A 20,751-nucleotide genomic window follows, 5' to 3' on the forward strand; every position below is an offset into this window, starting at 1 on the left:
TTCTTTTTTTCTAGACACACCCCTTTCGGTCCGGGAACAGAAAACTTCCGGAACCTTGAGACTGGGCCCTTGTTGAAGCTCCGGGGACCGAAATCCGCCGGCAACCCGGAAGCTCGCGGAACCTCACGAAGAGTCCAACCGGTCGGATTGCTTCTAGAAGAGAACATTTCCGTTGGGTCGGCGAGGAAGTAATTCGACGTCTGTAAAGGTCAGCTTTTAGTTCTCAGGTTCCGATTAGGCGCCGTGACGTAGCGAGGCGGGCTTTGGTGCCGGTCGTTCTCCTTCATTGGCTGTTGGCGCGGCGGCGGTTTGGAGTGAGAGGAGCACGTTGAGGGGCAGGCTGTGCGGAGTGTCGCGGCAACAGGGCTGGCGTGCGGCCCGGTTTGTGGTGGACATCTGGGCCAGTCCCAGGTGGGGGTCCCCGTGGCATGGATCGCGTGTGCAGTGCGTGGTACGGAAAGTGCGTGAAAAGGAAAGGCGTGTCGCCGCTGTGGGCTCGCAGCATCGTGGTTGCGTGGCTCAACAAGGCCGAGTGGGACCAGGTGACAGTTTATCTGTTCTGTGATGACCAGAAGTTGCAGCGGTATGCCCTGAACCGCATCAGCGTGTGGAGGAGCAGGTAAGGAAGAGGGCTCAGTGGTGTTACTTCGTGCCGGAGGCGGCTCACTTTTTCCTTTATCAAGTCCTCGGAGGCCCCATTTGCCTTTTCCCGTCCCCAATTGCCTGTTGCTTGCTCCCCAGTGTCTGAGGGGAGAGTCGCCAAACCGTTAGCATCAGTACCATCTGTGGATGCAAAGTAAAGGTGGTGGTGCTTCTGCGGCCCGGCCATCTGTGATGTTTAATCCTCTCCGTTGCAAAGCGCCCTTCTTCCCTCTCGGAGGGGGTGCCAGAAGGACCGGGGGGGAGGGGGGCGCTGATACTGGCTTAAGTAGCTCACGTCTTGTGATACACTTCCTGTTGGTATCGGGGAAGGTGTAGAGGATGCATGTGTAAGTGGGGCATCTTAGTGTGGTTGGTGCAGTTTTGTTCGGGGGCATCTAAGGGATAAAGCACTTCTTTAACCAAAGGAGGTGAGGATTTTGGGGGGAAAGAGAGGTGTCCAAATAAGTGTTGGCATTCTATTGGGGTGAGGTGATTGCTGTTTAAAGTCGTGCAGGACGGAGTCCCCCAGACATTGCTCCATTCTCACCTTCCTTTGTTCCCTTACCTTTGAGCTGGTCTGTAAGGGGAATAGCCTTACAGCACAACCCAGATTCCGAGGTGGATGGTGCGCCCAAGGAAGGGATCTCTTCCCGTGCACCCAAGGAAGGGATCTCTTATGATAGCGTTGGCCTGTGGCCCTTTAGGTTAGGCAACGAACTCCCCCTGGCAGTGGCTTCTACTGCTGACCTGATCCGCTGTAAGCTCTTGGATGCAGCTGGTGGCTTGGGCAATGATGAACTCAGACTGCTCTATGGCATGGCACTGGTCAGGTAAGACTGCATGAGGTTGAGGGGTGTGGGTGAGGGGTGACCTGATGCAAGATAAGCATGCGGTAAGCCAAATTTGGGTTCCAGTTGCTCCCTGAACCACAAAATCCTTTGTGTCCAAGTGTGGATCATCCCATGATGGCTGGCTTGGTGGCTTTGCTTAACCTTTGTCAACACATTCCTCTTTTTATATCCTTCTGAAAGCCTTCTGCTTCTGTCTTCTTTCTTTTGTTTTTTTTGTTTGTTTCTTTTTTTAGCCCTCTTGAAATGTGTGTTTGGGGAGGGCAGTGTTCAGAGCACATAATTTCTGTGAGTCTTCCGGCTTTGAAAGTCTGGTATTTCCTTCTTCCTCTTTAACTTCTGTGGAGGAACTTTTCGGAATGGTTCAATTATCCTTGGCTGTGATGTAGTGTGGATTTTTCAACCCTCCCCCTGGCTGCACTTATTTAGCATCATCCATTATCGCTTCTCTTCTCCCTGAACACCTAGGGGTTGCTGAGTTGTGTAAGTGGAGACACGGGCTGGATGTCCCTGATGTATAGAACCACTCCCAGTGGTTCTAGCTGTCTCCTACATGCTAGAAAAAAGCATACTGTCTCAGAGCTTTGTCATCTGTCAGAGCTTTTGCTCATCTCATCTGCGTTCCCCTTGTCTGCCTTGGGTTTCTTCCTTGTCCTCCTTATTCTCTGCATCATTTGACCATGCTTTCCATAATCACCTGGTATAGTGTTGTGTTGTGGCATAATATATTGTGTCATGATTTTTTTGTCCTAGACTGAACTCTTCAAGGCCAGAGGTAATATTCACCTGTAGAGGGCAGACACAGTAAATGTTGGCAAGGATGGAACCATCCCTGTTTTGACAGAAAACCATGAGTTCAACATAGGACAGTCAGTGGAAAGGTGGTGGAGATGTAGTGTGTCAGTAACTCAGCCACATGTTTTGAATACAATGATTCCTTGGGCTGTGCCACTTATTTCTCCCCCCAACCCCAGGTTTGTGAATCTTATCTCAGAGAGGAAGACAAAGTTTTCCAAGGTCCCCCTCAAGTACCTGGCTCAGGAGGTGCGTATGATAACATGGTCTTGCTCAGTTCTCTCTCTCCTCGAGGGCTCACCATATGGGACATGGGATAATGTGGGCACACGGTCAGACCACCTCATCTCAACACTACCAGCCAAAGCCAGCAAGAATTGCTCCCTTGTTCATGGCTGGTATCTCAGTGGGCTTGGCCTGCCCAGGTTTCTAGGAATGGCCCAGAGAGGCTGAGGAGTGTGAAGGTGCCTTTGGGTGGGGATAGAAAAGAGGTGGCAGTCACAGTGCCTACTCCAGGAGCTGACAGTCTGAGGGAAGAGACAATTCAACCTGATAGCATGAAAATACCAGATATTCTTGCCCTGAGTGAGTTCATGAAAATGTGCCCAGAGGGCAACTGTGTTCTTAATCGTCATAGAAGCTTCCTGGAGGAGCTACAGGATGAAGCAAAGGGTATAGGATACCCAGGGAGAGGAATGGGGAAGAGGGAGAGCAGTGAAGGTGATGGTTACTGGTCACTCATAGAAACTTCTTTGTTGCACTAGTACAAAACAATCAGGAGATCTGGCTTTTAATCTTGGCTCCGCCAGTATGATCGAAATCTTCTCTGAGGACCTCAGTTTCTCTAAGATGGAGGAGAATGATCCAGCTGATCATTTCTGAGTTTCTTCCACTTTTAATATTTCATAATTTCTATGCTCGCATCCTCCCCCACAATCAGGTAAACATTCCAGATTGGATTGTTGGGCTTCGCCATGAGTTGACCCACAAGAAAATGCCCCATATAAATGACTGCCGAAGAGGTGAGTCTCAAGGGGATATCCCTGTTGTAATTAAGCCAGGGGACTGCGCTGGGTGGCCCTTGATGTAGAAGGAGAGAGAAGACAATCTCTTACCTGGGGTCATGGTGGGGGACTAGAGTGAGACAAGTGATGTGCTTGCCTTGGAGGTAACATCAGAGACTCAGTAGTCAGGATTACATTTTAATGTGAAAGATGTATATAACAAAATCAGAATTTTAAAGAAAAACCAGGTTGACTGACTTCTTTTGTTTCAGGCCCCAAGATAGTTTAGCAGGGCCCCGTTTGATCCTGTTTTGATACATCATTTACAAGAGTTAGCCTCTCCTTCAATTTTGCTCCTGAGGTACTGGCCTCCTTAGCCTCAGTCACTTCAGCCTAGTGGTAGGATGTTTGAGCGGCAGGAGCCATTCATGAATCCAGGACTGCTTTGCACATCTTGATTAAGAACCTGTGAGGTAGCCTAGCCCTTTGTAATGGTGAAACTGGGACCTAGAAAAAGGGAAGAGACTTGGCCAAGGCCAGGTAATTTGATTGAGTGGGCACTAGTTTATTTTCCCCCTTACTGCCTCTTGCTGTTTTTGGCATCTTGTCTTAAATTCTAGTAATGTTTTTTTCCCTAGGAAAGGTGCTGGTGAGTAGAATAAAGCCAAGACCTGGGAGATAGACCAGAGTAAGGGAGGCTCTGTCTGGAAATTTGAGATTGAACCTTGGAGCCAGTCCTCTTTCCTGGGATCTTGCCATAGTGCACGCAATATAAGGCTGCAAGCCCCAGGGGCTGGGGACTTGAAAACTGCTAGTCTATAGCTTGGTCAATTGCAGTACCTTCCTCCTTTCCTCTAGGCTGCTACTTTGTCTTGGATTGGCTCCAGAAGACCTACTGGTGCCGTCAAATGGAGAACAGCCTGCGAGACAGCTGGGAGTTAGAGGACAAGGAAGAGACAGATGAAGATCATCAGGAAGATAAGAACATGGTTGTTGATGATATCACAGCTCAGAAACCAGAGTCTCGGATGGATGGAGAACGTGCACAGTTGGCTGTCAGAGCTGATGGAGATGACAAAGCCAGCCAGGAGGTGGAGTCTCATTTGCAAAAGGTTTTGAAGCAAAAAGAGCTGTATGGTAGGTGTCTGTAAGGATGGAGGGAGGCTCCGGCTTAGTGTTAACACTGGTTACTTTCCTGGCTCAGCATTTTGTTTCTTTTGAGTGGTGAGTGCTAACTTGAAAAAATTACTGTTGCAAACCACCTTCCTGGCTAGTTTCCCAAGAAATGGGGTGAGATGAGTTTAGGATCCCAATAGGAATAAAAGAGCTAGGCTGGCTGCCCTATTTGTCTCCTCATTCTATTTTAGAAAGAGCCCGAGATCTGCTGGTATCCTATGAAGAGGAGCAATTTAAGGTAAGAGGGGGCCCTTGACAGGGAGTGCTCTCACCTGCTCCAGCCATTTTTTCCCCCCTCTTGCAAGCTGCCTGAGAAAGAAGTCTTGAAAAGGAATTTGAAGAGAATTGGCAAAATATGGTGGAGGGAACTTCTTGGAAAGAGTGGGGAGAACTAGGGAGGAGACTAGACGAGGTGAGCCAATCTAGTTGATTCTTCACACTGGATGGAAGGGAGCAGATAATGAAGTCTGTGGATGATGTACCCTATTGGTGGGAACAAGTGGACCTGGAGAATTGCTGGCAAGTCACAAACCTCCGCAGTTCTTCAGATGACCAATAGGTGGGGACCAAGGGCTTTCCTAGATGAGGCCAGCCAGCAGGGCTATCTGTATCAAATGCCTATCTAATCAAATGCCTCCACTGAACTTTTCAGTATGGGATATCTTCTGGTGGTTGGAAGCCACAGGGAATTAGGTGAGGGTAGGAGGGAGGAAGGCAGGGGGAAAATCTGGCATTTGAGGGTCATGTTAATCTGACTTCTAGGGCCACGGGGGGGTATTGTTGGCCTGTCCCTACATGCCTTGCCCTATCCTCTGAAGGGCAGTGTTGAGGTCCAGTGGGAGGGGAGTCTAGGAGCGGGTGTGAGTGGGTTGCCTGGCTGAACCAGCCTTCTGATGGGACCCTCTTTTCTGGCAGGTGCTGGAGAAATTTAGGCATTTACCTCAGGCAATTAAGGCGTGGAATAACTTGTCCCCACGTGTAGAAGGCATCATGGCAGAGCTCAAGGGCATTACATGGGAGAACAGGTATGTAAATAGGTAACTGGGCTAGCTAGCTCACTGAAAATCTGTTTCCTATCCTAGCCTGTCCATCTTTGCTGTAGGAAATCTCAAAGAGAAAACCTAATCTGCCACCCCACTCTGTGTTCCTGCATTGTGCATTATCTTGTGTCCCTTGCTCTGCTAGCTACCTGCTAGAGGGTTGTCTGCCTTGGAGTCACCAGAATGGCCAGAGGCAGGAAGGTCCACTGTCATCCAGCCCTTCTTCCTCTCCATCAGTAGGATATAAAAACTCTGCCAAACTAGAAAAGGCCTTGATTCCTATCAACTTACTGACTTAGGTCTTGTCCAGGATTGAGGCTGAGGATATGCGGCCGAGCATTGCTACTGCCTTATTACAGAGTATCAACATCCCCTGGATGGTGGTGGGAGGTGGAGTAAAGGTGGGAGTCAGAGGAAGCCCTTCCCAGGGCCTGGCTCCTATAGACCAATTTCCTCCTCTCAGTATGGCCATGAGTATCTCCTCACCCCCGAAGAAAAAAACAGTGCGCAGTTCAGTTCAAAGCAAAGAAAGAGTATACCTATTTTTTTTTTCCTCCCTAACTCACTGGGGCTTTTGTTTTTTTTTTTAAGATTTATTTTTATTGGAAAGGCAGATTTACAGAGAGAAGGAGATACAGAGAGAGAACTGTTTTTTTCTAGGTACTGACCCAAGGAGATGGGAGATGAGTGGAAGGACAATTCTTCCCTCCTCAAGCCCGTTGTGCTGGAGTGAGGAATCTGAATATGGCAACCTTTCAGTCCCTGGGACACTTCGGGAGCTCCTTTTCCCCTTAGGCCAGGTCAGCCAGGAGAGCTTCTTGCCGGGTTGGTGGCTCTGGAGGAATTAGCTTGCTCTTGCTGGTTTAGGTATGAGTTAGATTGGGATGAGGGATTACCCCTGTAGCCTACTCTTTCAACCCTTCTAACTTTGTTCTGAGTTCTTGGAATCCCCAGTTATAGCTAGGGGTTTAGATATAATCTAGTGAATGACTCTCCAAGGTTGCTACCGGTAGAATCTTAAGAGGGTAATCAAGGAGGAAAGGGAAAGATGGAGGTGTTAGGTGCAAAACGAAGACTGAATAGGAACTGAAATCTATCTGAAAGACTTGAAACCTTGTGATTCATTTAATTCCTTCCTCTGTGAGCCTGGAATTTTTCTTCATTTATGTTGTAAAGCTTGCCCAGCTACCATTGCCTTCATTATCGGTCTTAGATCAGCATGTGTTTCATAAATATTTGTCCACAAGCCTCTGCCTCAGCCTCTGCTCCAGGAAGCTGAGGCTGAAGATCCTATTGTTTCCTGCCTCCCTCTTTATTTCCCTCCGTCCAGTGCTGTCTTGCCAGAGGCATTAGCTGCCTTGGAGATGGGTGGTGGTGGGATTAAAAGGTCTTCTGCTAGCTTTAGTTTGCTAAACTGGTGTCTTCTTGTGCCAGGGAGGCTGTGCTGGATGCTTTTTTGGATGACGGTTTCCTCATCCCCACATTTGAACAATTGGCAGCCTTGCAAATTGAGTATGAAGGTAAGATATTGGGGGCTCAGTGTACAGCCTTGTGGTTCTTTGTTTCTTGGGTGGGAACACCAGGGGTGGGCTAGAGGACGTGGGCTGTGGAACTCTGGCTATTTGCCAGCATCTGATGGCTTCTGGAAGCCCTTCAGTTCTCATATCTAGTAGAACAGGTAGCCACATTGATATGCCATTGTGGGGTTATGCTTCAGAAGTACCCTGGATTGGACTGGGTTAACTACACTGGGTGAGGTCTAGGGAGTGTGAATGCCATTATTATGCTGTGTTAATTGTGATTTGGCCGCTAGCTAGAAAGGTAGAATAGCACTGGAAGGGCCTTGTTTTTTGTTTTTTGTTTTTTTTAATTATTATTTTAATTTTTGGTGATTTCTACATAGTTGATTTAGGGTGATTAGGGTCAAGGGCTACAGGAAGGTCGGTGAGATCACCATTTCCACATTCTCTTTTTTTCCTTCCTGTATCTGTGGGAAGGGGGAGACAAGGAGAGAAGCCACACCCAGTCTCCCAAACGCCTCTGCACCCTGGGACGGAGGGTAGCCACCTGATACCACCCCTTGGTCCCTGATGTGGGGCATGTTCCGAGGGTCTTGCTCATAAGGTTTTGATAGTTCAACAGTTCTGAATTGCTGCTGATCTCGCCACTTCAAGCACGATGAAATCTCTCCAGAATCCACTGGCTGACATAGTCTACCTTAGAGTCTCCGTTTGCCCAGCTATTCACTGCCCACACATGGCTGGGGTAGTTGATCAATTTGTTCTGTCCTCTATCCTCTGTTATGGTACCAGGTGTCCTCTGCAGGCTCCAGTGTACTGCCATATCCTCCATGTGCAACTGGATATGCTGTCCACTGCTCCATCTTAGCCACTGAGGAGGCCCAGTTCTGACACATCCATGTTCAAACCATGGAACTGGAACCTGCAATTCTCTCCATGGTTGGGGTTCTGAGTCCATTGATTCATTTGGGGGGGGATCCCCATTGAAACTTCATCTGAGGTGATTCCAGACCTGATTCTTGAGTGTGTTTTCCAATATAGGGTCTGGCACAGTCCGTTGCCCCAATCAGCTTATGCACATGCTGGTGGTTGCAATTGCTGGATCAGTTCTGTTTCTAGCCCTGCAAGTACAGTGGCCCTGTCATTGAGTGTCCCTCAGGATTCATTTCTCACCTACATGTACTGTGGCTTTATCCATGGATGACGCAAGGCAGTAATTCCATGCCCCCAAGACCCCAGAGCTTGCTGCCAGGTGGATGAAGCCTGGCTCAGCTGTAGCTCTGGCCATCCACAAAGTCAGGATTTGCTCACTGCTTGGCAGCGGTAGACTGGGAGCTAGGAAACCCAGCAGGAAGCCTGGTCCAGTTTGGATTCTCCCAGCCATAGCCACATGGTTGGGGGATCCAGACACCTGTACTTCTGCGCATTTACCTGGACTCTGCCCACCAACAAGGCAGCAGCGAGCAGAGCCATGATCCTGAGCATACCCAGAGCTGTCCCAAGATTTGCGCATAGCATAATCGCTGTGGACAGCGGAAATTCTCGGACCTCGGGCTTGGACAAATCCAGGATTGGCCCACCGCTTGGCAGTGGTGGACTGGGAGCTAGGAGAGCCAGCAGGAAGCCTGGCTTGGCACGGGTTCTCCCTGGAAGGGCCTTGCAAAGTCATGTAGTCCAACATCCTCATGTTACAGATGATCAGACTGTGACCCAGAAGGGGGAAGATACCCAAAGTCAGTGAGTTGTCAAAAATCAAAGTTCTGTTCTTTATTTTTAATCAGTTGTTGGTTGTCAAAAACTAACTGGTTTCTTTCTCCCTGCCACTCTGCTGTTCTCTTTCCTCCTGTTCTGCGGTGGCAATACCGCTGGTGGTGGCGGGGCTCGTGTGTGCGTGTCTACACTCCTCTCTCTCACTGTTGTTCTTGTTGCTCCCTGTTGCTCCCTGTTGCTACCCTTGCGCTACCCTTTTCTCATCAACGGTTGTCCCTCGTAAACCAGAAAATGTGGACTTGAGTGATGTCCTGGTGCCAAGGCCGTTCTCTCAGTTCTGGCAGCCTCTGCTCAGGGGGATGCACTCCCAAGCCTTCACTCAGGGCCTACTGGACAGGTTGTTCTCTGAACTGCCAGCCTTGGGCAGCAGTGGGATCCGGCCCACCTACATCCTCCGATGGACCGTTGAACTGATTGTGGCCAACACCAAGCTGGGTAAGAGAGGCAAGCCCTGATCTGAGGGCCTAAGGCAGTGCCAGGCAGGAGCAGCTGCCAGTATCCTCAGCTGTCTGCTTTTATGGATGGTGACAAAAATTGGCTCCCTTCCTGCTTCTTCCTGGGGCCCGGAATGCTGCTCTGGGGCCAAGTGCCTTGAATGCTTTGAGTAGTTTGGAACAATGGGGTGGGAGCGCCTGGGGTGGGGGGAGACAAAGCCAAACCTTTTAAGGCCAAAGGTTGGGTGTGGAGGGTGGGGAGCTCACTGCTTCCTTCTCAGTCCTCTCTTATCCCTCAGGACGGGATGCTCGCCAATTTTCTGCAAGCCAATGGGAAGCAAGAAAGAACTGGAGACTGTTCAACTGCTCTGCCAACCTTGACTGGCCCCGGGTGGTCGAGTCCTGCTTGGGCTCACCTTGCTGGGCTAGCTGCCTACTCCTTCGGCTGTAAGTCCCTTGAACTTGATTTGGTAAGAGTGAAGCCCTGCAAGCCTCAGGGCCATGCAGCCCCACAAGGGCCAAGTTGGAAGGCCCTTTTGAAGACAGGTAGCCCAGTCTCACTCTCATTGACAGATGGGAAATCTGAGTCTGGGAGGGGGGTAAAGTATTCTTGCGTGAGATCATACAGCTTAAGACCTGGCTAAGCTAAGTCCAGCGTGAGAATGCCTAGCACAGTGGCCTGCACAGAGTAAGTGCACAATAAATGCTAGCTGCTGTTTTTATTAAACTTGGGTCTTCTGACTGCATGCCCAGTGCTGTCTCCTGTATTATCTGCCCAAAGTCTGCCTCCTTCATGCTGGAAGTGTGGGAGTCCTAGCCTGACATTCAAAGATTTTTCTCATTCTGGTGCAACCTCTGAAGCCCTTTTACCCAAGCAACCCTGGTTCTGTGGCTCAACTGAACATTGCACTTATTTGTATCAGTATTTGTAGTTGTCTCCTTTTCGGTTTCTCTGCCATTTCCTGACCTCAAACGACTTCCCTCATATTCATGGACATCTTTAGCATCTGATTTCTCTTCCTGCTTTCTGGAACAGTATCTGTTGCATTTGGATGATCCACCTGATGCCACCCGTGACTTTCATTGCGCACTACGCTCAGCAACCATTTCCATCAGAGCTCTCGCGCCTCTGAAGGCTGACATCCCAGCATCGCACTCAGTGGCCACCACCTCTTATCTTTCTGGTTTTTACCCTCATTCCCCATGACCTCTTTGCATCCAGACCATCATTCTTCCATTTCCTCCTCCCCTCCCCTGACCTCGCTGCCTCTCAGTCGTATCTGTGGTTTTGGCCTTCAGTCACTGATGATCAGCACCCTCTGCTCTGCTCATCCTCTGGCTGTATCTCACTTGCAAAACCCCAAGTTGGGATTCCCTGTTCTGCTTCATTGCTCTTCAGTCCGGATAGCTGAGCTGTGCTGAAGAAAATCACATAGCCGTGCGCATTGCATTGCTGCCCCTGCAGAGGTATGAGTTTTAATCTCAGGCCAGGCCTCATTTCTGCCTGTCTGAACTTTGACTTGTTTTCTGACCACTAACTATTTCTCTCATTTTCTGACTATTCTAAATCCCTTACCACTTACCTCAAGCCCCTCCCCTTTCCCATTTTACCCTAGCTTCCTCGAGCACATGGAGGCAACAGCAGGGCCCCACCGACCTGAGGTCCAGCTCTCGTGACCTGATCTGCAGCTCCACTCAACCTTGTCACCTGTCTCGGGAAGAGGTGGCCTTGCCCTGCCTCAAAGCCTGCTCTGCTGCTTGTGCTCTGCATCGCTGGGACCTCACCCAGTCTCTCCCTCGCTCTCCTGACTCTTGTTCTTCAACCTATGAATATCCCTGAAGTTTTTTATTTTTCCCTCATCTTAAAACAACAATACAAGCAAAATCTCCTTTCGCCCAGATCCCTCTGTTAAGTTGCCATCAACTTGTCACTCCTTCCGCTCCAATCAGAACATTTCAAAAGAGCAATCTGTGTCCAACCGTCTCAGTTTGCTTACTTCTCAAGCTGCTGCAGTTCAACATTCACCCCAGGAGCTCCTTTGGCCTAACCAGCGAAACCAGTGAGCCTTTGTCACTGTCTGTGTTTGCTGCATTGATGCTGCTTCCTACTTCCTGCTAGAAGTGCCTGTGATTATAACTACTTCCTACAAAGTACCGAGGCCCACATTTCTTTATCTCGTCCAGGCCTTGGCCCCAAAATTCAGCCTGCTGCACTTGACTGCACATTGGACATCTCTCCTTGGATGACTCATAGGCAATTTACTGTGACCAGAAGAGAATTGTTTAGCTTATTTCTTGCCCAAACACCAAAGTGATCTTCCTGTTTCCTGTCTCATTGGAGACAATGCCATCTAGCCTGTTCTATTAACTCTCAAATATTTCCCAAATCTGAGATTTTGTTTTGCCCTGCCTACTTCCTCTAGTGTCTCCTTTTGTTCTTTCTGACTAAGCTTTTCAAGGGGAAGGGCTTAATGTTAACTATCTGTGCCCCATACAACTCCAGGCCCCAGTAAACATCATTGAACTAAACTGTCCTCTGCTTTCTCATGGCCAACAGTGCTGTCATAGCTGGAATAGGAACTGACCCAGTGCCTGGGGCATGAGTGTCTGGAGGCTAAGACTTTTAGCACCCATCCCCACTCCTAGGCCCAATCTCCCACTGAATCCAGTAGTAGTTTCTTGAGCATTTATGGCACAATAGTATGTTCATAAAATTAAGAACAAACAGGGACTTGTGGACAGTTAAGGGAAGACCTCCAATAGATGGGATTGAATTGAGCAGACACATTGCTAGATATGTATGCTATAGAATAAAAGTGGCAGGGCTGAGTGGGGGCAGAACCAAAGGAGCCTGGAGAAGTGTCAGGAAGAACATTACAATCAGAGGGGAGGTTTTTGAGCCACTGAAGCAGGGTAAAGAACAAAAGGAAGTTTTAAAGCCCAAACGGAATATGGCATGTGTATGTAATGGGGATGGGTGAGTGGGAAGAGAAGCAGGCAGAGGTTTGCATAGCGGACCTTAAAGGTACTTTCTAGTCCTAAGTACCTGCAGAGTGGAAGCTGCAGGTCATGGAGAAGTTGGGACCACAGAGATCTCCCAACCCAAGCATACCAGAGGAATGTGACACACGCCAGCACTAACAGCGGCTCACTTGGGTACGATTCCTAGTGTACAGGATCTGTCTTTCCCAATAATCAGAGAATTTAGCTCTCATCTCTCCATTATACACAGTGGGAGTCAGGTGGTATGCAGAGTGTTAGCAGCCCATCTGCAAGGCAGTGCCGGAGCCACATTCCAGAGAGCCTAGCCTTAGTCCTGTGCTCATCTATGATGTCCTGCTGCATGGTACCATAGCAGGAAGCATCCGTCACTAGACATACCAGAGGAAGGAGATGCATTTTAAGATTCCTATCACCCAGGCACCTTCACAGCCAGACAGCAGCTCAAGAGCAGGCAGGTAATAACAAACATCAGCGATAAGGCATCTTGCCAGTATCAGATGCCTGGGGAAATTTATTATTCATCACACTAATGGACCGCAGTGAGAGGCCAGAGTTTCTCTCTGGCTTTTCCTCTTAATAAAGCTGGAAGCTTTTCAAGAGCTTTCCCCAGCCAGCCAGCCAGCCAGCCAGCCAGCCAGCCAGCCAGCCAATATCAGTTCGGTTTGAATCAGTGTCCTCCTGGACTATCGAATTAATCTCACAGAAAGGGTCCCCCAGACCCTCACTGGCAATCCTACCCATCCCCAGACCTGCCCCCAACTAATGTGCGAGTCCAGTCTGCATGTGTCCAGACAGGAAAGAGCACGTGGAGCAGCGGGCCTCTGTAGGAACTGCTCATGGTTCAAGTTCAACAGATCCAGCAGGAAACTCCCACCCTTCTCCCCAGCCACATTTCCATAGTGCCCAGGTGCCTGTTGGATGCCACGTTGTCTGTGTGGTTTGAGGGGGCTTGCACTCTTCCCCCTACCATGAGTCTCTGTCTCAGCAGCTCTGTGTCTGTCTATGCTTTCGCTATGAGCGCCGTCTTACGTGTGTGCAATGTCCTCATCTTTAACTCTCCTCGGCCTGCCCCCTGCCAGTGGTCACCTGCTCTCTGTCCTTCCCAGCTTCTCTCCCTTCCGTCTCCATTGGGGGTACCCTAGGTCAGCCTTCACCAACTCTGACTGAAACAGTGGCAACAGGCTTTTCCCTGGCCTGCCAGCCTTGGCCAACCTCCAAGTGACATCTTCCACCCAGTTCCTATGGTGATCTTCAGAAACACAGCCTTCACCTGTGCTCAGAGTTGGCAGGTGACCCCTCCCCCTTCCCCCCATACACACACACACACACACACACGTCCTTTTCAGCCCTTCCCAGCCTTCTCTTCCTCCCACAGCTCCTCAGCTCAGGCTTTGCTCTGAAGCCAGGCTCTGCATCCGGCAGGATGTGCTCGCTCTTGTCTCGGATCCTGCACACAACCCTCTGGTCCTTGCTCTCACCTGCCGTCTGTGTGCTCTCCAGCTGCCATGGCGCCCACAGTAGGTCTGCAGTGCCTCTCTCCCACATCCTGCTTTGTCTTGTCAACTGTTGCTTTTTTTTTTTTTTTCCTTCTCCTCTATTCCAAACTGGACCATAGCTGTTCCCAGACAGGATCACACTTTGTGTGTCACGCAGAAGGAGCGCAGTCCAGTTGCAGGTGCATTCTTGAAGTAGCGGACAGATTGCCCAGCTAGGACAGAAAAGAGAAGGATCTGCTGTTCTCATTTCCAGCCTTGCAGGCCTACTGGCGTGCTTGCATATTTGTGTAGCATTTCAATGCAGACTAATAGCTATCATTTATTGTATACCCACTGTGTGCCATTCACTGTGCCAGGCATTTGATGTCAGCTTTCATAGTTACTCCTCTGAGCAGCCGTATTCAGATAGTGTCATTATTGGTTCTCATTTTATTGAGTTTGTGGAAATAAGGTATAGAGAGGGTCCAGAGGTCCTGTTGTTTCTGTGCTGTCTGCTGCACTGCCTTTCACAGGCTGGTAAGGAAGCTTAGCCACCAAGTTCACACCCTCTGGATTATTAGGGTACGAAGTGACTTGAGATTCTGAATCTTTCCCTACCCCATCCCTCCCTTTGCTTAGCGTCTTCAAAGCCATGGGGCAGGTCCTACCACAAGGGGAACAGGAGAAGCTGTTGCGCCTCTGTTCCATTTATACCCAGAATGGAGAAAATAACCTGGAGCAGGAGGGCTTTGAGCCCTCCCCGATTGGGAAGTCCCCATACACCCTGGACAGCCTGCAGTGCCTCCTCAAACCAACTGGCTCCAGCTGTGGGGCTGAAGGAAAGGCCCAGGAGAAGGGCAGCTTTAATGAAGCCAAAGAGGAAGAGAAGGGAAGAAAAAAGATCTTGGAAGACCACACAGAAGAGGATGAAGAGGAAGAACAAGAGATGGAGGAAGAGATAGAGGAAGAGGAAAATGACCAGGAGGAGGAAGTAGAGGATGCTGAAACAGATGAAGATGATGAAGATGAGGAGGAGGAGGAGTCGGAGGAGGAGGAGGAGACTGAGGAGGAGGAAGAAGAGGAGGAAGACGGAATGGATGTGACACCTTATACTGCAGAGCAGGAATCCCCTGCTTTTGAGTTCACTAGTACCATGGCCCACAAAACAGGAGCTTTGCATGGCTCATCATGGCAAGTTAGCTCAGGTAAGGTACCTGACAGCCACTTGCATCTTACATGTATTTCTTCCTTCTTGCAGACTCTAGAGGTTTCCTTTCATCCCAGGGAAGAGATGGAAAGTAGTGTGTAGCCAGAGTGAGTCAGTCTGGTGCATGGATGACAAGTGGTTTTTCCCTCCTTTAGGCTGGCGCCTGGTAAGCACCAGGAACCACCATAGGCTATAGGGCTGGCTCATGTGGTGAGCACGTTCCTTGAGGCTGTGTGCGTGCACTGTGCAGTGACACACAGCCAGGAGAAGGCCAGAGGCCTCCGGAGTGGCTGTGTATGTAGATGATGCTGTATCATTTGGGGCTAGTAAGCAAGGTTTTTGTATATGTGACTAGGTAAATACCGAGAGGCTGGCTGGTGGTATGACAGGATTAGAAAGAAGGAACGCAGAGCATTCAGTCAGAGAAGCTGGAATTCGGATCAGAAGAGAAATAAGAAGTATGAGAGATTTTGCTGAGCACACAGGAGATCCAAGTGGAGTGGGGAGAGCTGTAGGGAAGGTTGCTGGTAGGAGAATGGGAAACCTGTACCTTCTCTGCTGAGGGTTGTCTTGAATGACTTCATTAAGACTAGTAAGCAGAGATGCAGAAGGAGTAACAGTGATGATGTGTGCTTGCACACAGTAGAGGCGGGGGCATGGCCTGTGTGCTAGAGACTGAGGGAAGGAGGGGGAGAAAATGACTGGGCCTGGGAGGGGAGTGAGAGAGAATGAGTGTGTGTGGAGGGGAGGTAAAAAGGGAGTTTATGGGGAAAGGTATAATCTTTGTCCTTGTGTAGACAGGTGCAGAGGGGGCTGAGACATAAAGGCCTTGAGTCCTAAGGTTGGGGGTGTGGTTTGCCTGCAGCTGCTGGGCATATAATGTCATGCTGACAAAGAGATGCCTTAAGGCAAGGAGCACTGGAGGGCTGTGTTTTGAGTCTTTAGAATGGAGGTAGGGAGGGAGAAGTGGATGGTGAAAGACATTATTTTGAAATGTGCAGCTGTGTGTACATGCAAACAGGGTCATGCATATGTTTGGAAGACAAGGCAGGTTTACTGAGACCCACAAGGGCCAAGAGGTGTTTGTTAGAAAGAGAAGCAGCAACAGTAAGAGGTGAGAACCTGTGGAGGAGATTGGGAATAGATCATGAGGCAGCCATCCAGAGGTGGCCTGTGCGTCTGCTGTCACTGACGGACTGTGTACAAGAGTGTCAGGCTAGAGATCAGGGCAGTGACCTAGTGATGGTAGTGGATGTTAGTAATCGGGAGGATGTTTAGGTTGGTGGCAGAGCCCGTAAGGGGGATGACTCTTGTGCATGAAGATACCCATCTATGATGGTGATGCTGGGCATCAAGATAGGCACAACCAGAGGTGGGGAGTGGGCAGGCACAGGAACCACCATTTTTGAGGGGCGTCTCCTGGTTACATAAAAGAGTTGGTCTAGAGGTGATATGTGGGCTTTTAGCTTAGCGATGAAAGAAGCCTGCATCCCATGTCAGAGTACGTGGGTTTCATACTGGACTCTAGCTCCTGACTGCAGCTTTCTGCTGATGCAGAGCAGGTGAGGCAGCAGTGCTGCCTCAAGAAATTGGGTTGTTGCCACCCTTAGGGGGAGACCTGCATTGAGTTCCCAGCTCCTTGTTCTGGTCTTCACCTAGTCCCAGTTGTTGCAGGCATTTAGGAGGTAAACCAACAGATGGGATATGTCTATATTTGTTTCTCTGCCTCTCAAACAAATAAATAGAAATTCAGAATAAAATACTGGTCCATGGGCAAGGGTTTGGTGCAGTGATAAGCGCCACTTGAAATATCTGCATCACATTTCTGAGTTCCTGGGCTCAAATCATCCCGTTCCAGCAGGCGATGCCTCAAATAGTTGTGCCACCCAAACGGGAGATTCAGATTAAGTTCCAGGCTCCTGGCTTTAGTCTAGCTCAGCTCTAGCTATTGCAACATTTGGGGGGTGAACTATTAGATGGATAACTATTGATGGGTTGCTCTCTCTGTCTCTCTCTCTCTCTGTCTCTCTCTCGTCTGTGTGTGTGTGTGTGTGTGTGTGTGTGCACGCCTTTGAATAAATAAAATGAATAACAGGTTTTCTGTTTTTTTTTTTTTTTTTTAAGAAAGTGGTCCTCGGTGGATACCTTAGAGAATGCCAGGGACATTAAGACAGGGAGAATGCTTTGCATATCACAGAAATACAGGAGAGCAGAAACAAAATCTCTGGAGCTCACTAGTGAAGGCTTCACTCAGATACACCATATTCATTTGTGTAAACATGGAGAGGGAGGATTTAAAGTGGTACTGTATTGAAAGTGGACTGTGTGTATAACGGTGGGGTGAGGACTGGGTTGTGCATGTGTAAGGGCTAGTGCCTTGTCTGTCCCCTTGCCATTGCTCCATTTCTACCTGCACGCGCAGGTACAGGGAGATAGGGCTGTAACTTCTGGTTTGTATGCCTGTGTAAAAGAGGTGTGGGAGGCAGGGTGGGGCATGAAACCAGGGGCATTCATTAAGGACTTGGTACGTGTGCTTCTATGTATATACCTGCATGGCAGCAAGGCAGGCTTTCTCTAGTAAAAGGGATTGTTTTTTGTGTGTGTATCGGGCGGGTGGGGTGAGGCAAGAAGACATTGTCCAGAGTAGGGGCAGGGAATATACATTACTTGTGTGAGAGAGCCCACCCTGAAGTTGGTGAGGGGATGAGTTGTGGGTGTGCATGCCCATGGCTTCAGGCAAGGCCACTGTCATTGCAACACATCACGGAATTAGCATGTAGCTGTAGAGGAAATCTTAAGTCATTCAGGTACTCTGAGGTAGCAATATGTTTGGAAGAAGGCCGCTATGTGACTTCTGGGACATCCAGACCCTCCACTGTGTGTGTGTGTGTGTGTGTGTATCTGTCCATCCATCCAAAGGCAGGAAAAGGAAAATAGTGGATAAAAGTGAGCTTGAGGCAGTGATGTAGCCAAGTCTAAAAATGTTATCTATGTCTGTGTGGGGACATGGCAGAGGAGGTGGGAGGAAAGCAGAGGAACGAAAATATGTCTGTAGTTGTGTACATGCCTCAATGTGTGTGTGTGTGTGTGTGTGTGTGTGTGTGTGTGTGTGTGTGTATGTATGTATGAGGGAGTGAGCGAGAGAGACAGATGGACAGACAGACATAGGGGAAGAAGGGCTCCAGGGAATATGTGAGGAAGTAGGCTGCGTGGTGCAGTGGACTGTGCTTGAGACTAAGACAGTCAGTCCATTGGAAATGAGAGTGAGAGAGCAGTGAGCCTAGGGATACATAGACAGCCTGTGCTGAGTGGGTTTAATGGGCTGGGTAGGCGGGCCTGTGCACTAGAGAATCAGTTCGTCAGCCCACTCCTGCCACCTGTCTTTGTTCTACAGAAGATGCACGATGGGAAAAATTCCCTATAGGCCGAGTGCCAGGTCAGACTGAGGACCCGGCTGAGCTGCTGCTGGATAAATATGGCACCATGTATCTTTTGGAGCAGCCTGTGCTAGAGCAGCGAGTGGAACCCCCAAAGTGCAAGAGTAGGTGAGTGCCCGTGGGAGCAGGATTTCTCACCCTGTTTCTGCCACCTGTGGAAGGGAGAGGAGGAGGCCAGGTGGGGTGGGTGGGGGTAGTGGCTATGCCTATCCAAGGCTTAAATCAGTGAAGTGTAAGCTCTAGTTGCTGGCGGGGTCCTTGCCCAGGATACCCTGCCCAAATGTGGAGAGCCAGTGAAACAGCCATATAGAGCTGGCTTGGAACCCTTCTCATTATGTCCACCTAGTATGTGTATAAATGGACATTAGTTTGTGTGCATATGAACATGTATTTTTTTTTTAAGGAATTCTCTAAAGGGTCCCACAACTAACAAAAGCTTAAGAACAAGATGCTATAATTTTTTTTCTCATGTTCTTGTACACAAAGAAAACTGAGACCCTGAAATGGGAAGGGATTTGTGCAAAGGTGTACACAGAGCAGTCAGTCGGCCTCCCTGTGCTGTCTGCATAATGGCAGCCATGGTTGTGCAAGCCTCCATGCTCCTCCTCCAAAGTCGCCTTTGGATTACAGGCATAGGAGCCCCGGAGCATCAGGGAGCCAGGAACTAAGTGGCCCTCACAGAGGGCTATGCTGGTTACACCGAAAAGCCCATCCTGAGGGCCTGTACGTTCTGAAATGCTGGACCATTGTGATCAGAAAGATCTTGTATGTCAGAAAGATACTACTGTGGACCCCTGAACTTTGCCTATTTTATGTGCCTTATCTCTGGGGGATGTGAGCCCTTCTTCATCTGGGCATTTTGGGAGAGGGCTGAAGAACCCAGGGGCTCCATAAGAAGACCAGGCCCAAAGTAATGCCATGGCCTCTCTATTGATGGTCAAGGGGGAAGCACACCTCATGGAGAAGAGAGGGAGCTGCAGAATCCAGGAATCCAGTTGAGAGTGGGGTTTACTTGTCTGAGAAAGAGGTCCCATCTTCCTTCAGCCCGAACCCCCTTGGCCCTGGGTAAGGCTGGCTCAGTGAGCACCAGGGTATCAAGGGTGAAGTATGGGCAGATGGAGTTGTTAAGTCAAGACAGCAGCTTATTCAATCCAGCTCTCCACACCCCTGTAGTGGGGAAACCCCTCTGCTGTAGCAGGGTATGCCCACGCCCACCCCTGCATCTCTGACTTGCCTATGTGACCTTGGGCAAGGCTTCTCATCGCTGTGCTTCAGTTTCCTTGTTAATAAGATGGTGGGTGGTAGGATGGGATAAGACTAGATCATCTCTAAGGGATTTTGCCCCCCTGTAGAAGCATAGCCATGGATCTGTCTGAGTGAAAAGATGATGACTTTGTTCTCACCCTCATCCAGGAAGTCCCTTTGATCTTCAGGAAGCAGGAGATACAGTCATGTTCTGAGCATGACCAGGGAGAAGCAATTTGCAGCTGTTTCCCTAGAGCAGTCTTACAGTTGGTGGGAAAGAGCAGGGGGTTCTGGTGCTACGGCACAAACATGGCCTTGAACCTCTTAACCAGTTACTGGGTATGGGAAGGACCCAGTCCAGAGTCCTCTGCTGCCATCCCAAGTTCCTGGGCCTTGGGAGGAGGCCCTGTTAAGGAATCTACTTTGAGCAACTTCATAGTAGTGGCATGGGGTAGGCCCCACTCCCTTAGCTCAGCCCTAGAAACTCTGCTTTAATCCAGTTCGTGTCCTGGGGCTATGCATAAAGCTTCATTAAAAGTTCTACTCTCCCTTCATTTTTCCTTCCCTCAGGTAAGAGAGCAAAGCCATCCCTGGCTCCTACTTGAAATTGTTTCTGAGATTTCCTCCAGGCTTTATATAAAGCCAGGAAGGAGGGTGGGCCTCAGTCTACATCATCCACACACCAGCACATGCACACCTCTAAGCATTCTCTGCCCCTCCCAGGCCTAAAGCTGCCTCCTTCCCTCACTGACCCCTCTCTTTCTCTGCAGCATCTTGGGCCTGAATTGTGATGTCAGCAGTGGCAACTGCAATAGCAGCAAGTGCGAGCGCCTTTTCTGGAGCCAGGCACAGATGCACAGGATCAAAACTGGCCTTCAGCTCTTCTGATGCCTATCCTGGTGCCAGAGATCGTCCAGCCCCACCAGGACAACAACCCACTGCCCTGTGCAGTGCACCTGATGTTCCACGATACACCCTGGGAGACAACCCAGATCGGCCACTTCAGCTTAACTTTCCACCACAGTGGAGTTTTGAGTACATTTTGAATCTTTTGTTACGTTTTTGAAAAATAATAAACAGGCAGCTGTTGTTTTGATGTTTGTGACATGAGAGGGTATGGGCTGGGGCAGGCTGCTGTAGTTTTCCCTTTACTGT

The 20,751-nt window shown here is 49.5% G+C and overlaps 1 protein-coding gene across 1 annotated transcript; it reads left to right on the top strand.

The window, feature by feature from the left end:
- Positions 1-163: 163 nt before the first annotated feature.
- Positions 164-20,682, top strand: LAS1L (LAS1 like ribosome biogenesis factor). The gene is made up of 13 exons (XM_041001028.1): positions 164-619; positions 1,347-1,472; positions 2,465-2,534; positions 3,226-3,307; positions 4,148-4,426; positions 4,657-4,703; positions 5,381-5,490; positions 6,940-7,025; positions 9,024-9,230; positions 9,529-9,676; positions 14,347-14,912; positions 18,309-18,459; positions 20,367-20,682. The coding sequence occupies exons 1-13, from the start codon at positions 429-431 to the stop codon at positions 20,482-20,484; spliced, it is 2,181 nt and encodes a 726-aa protein (XP_040856962.1). The 5' UTR covers positions 164-428; the 3' UTR covers positions 20,485-20,682.
- The last annotated feature ends 69 nt before the right edge of the window (positions 20,683-20,751 follow it).

This window comes from Ochotona curzoniae, unplaced genomic scaffold (assembly GCF_017591425.1).
Source record: "Ochotona curzoniae isolate NIBS_2020 unplaced genomic scaffold, NIBS_Ocur_1.0 contig_1274, whole genome shotgun sequence".
NCBI lineage: Eukaryota > Metazoa > Chordata > Mammalia > Lagomorpha > Ochotonidae > Ochotona > Ochotona curzoniae.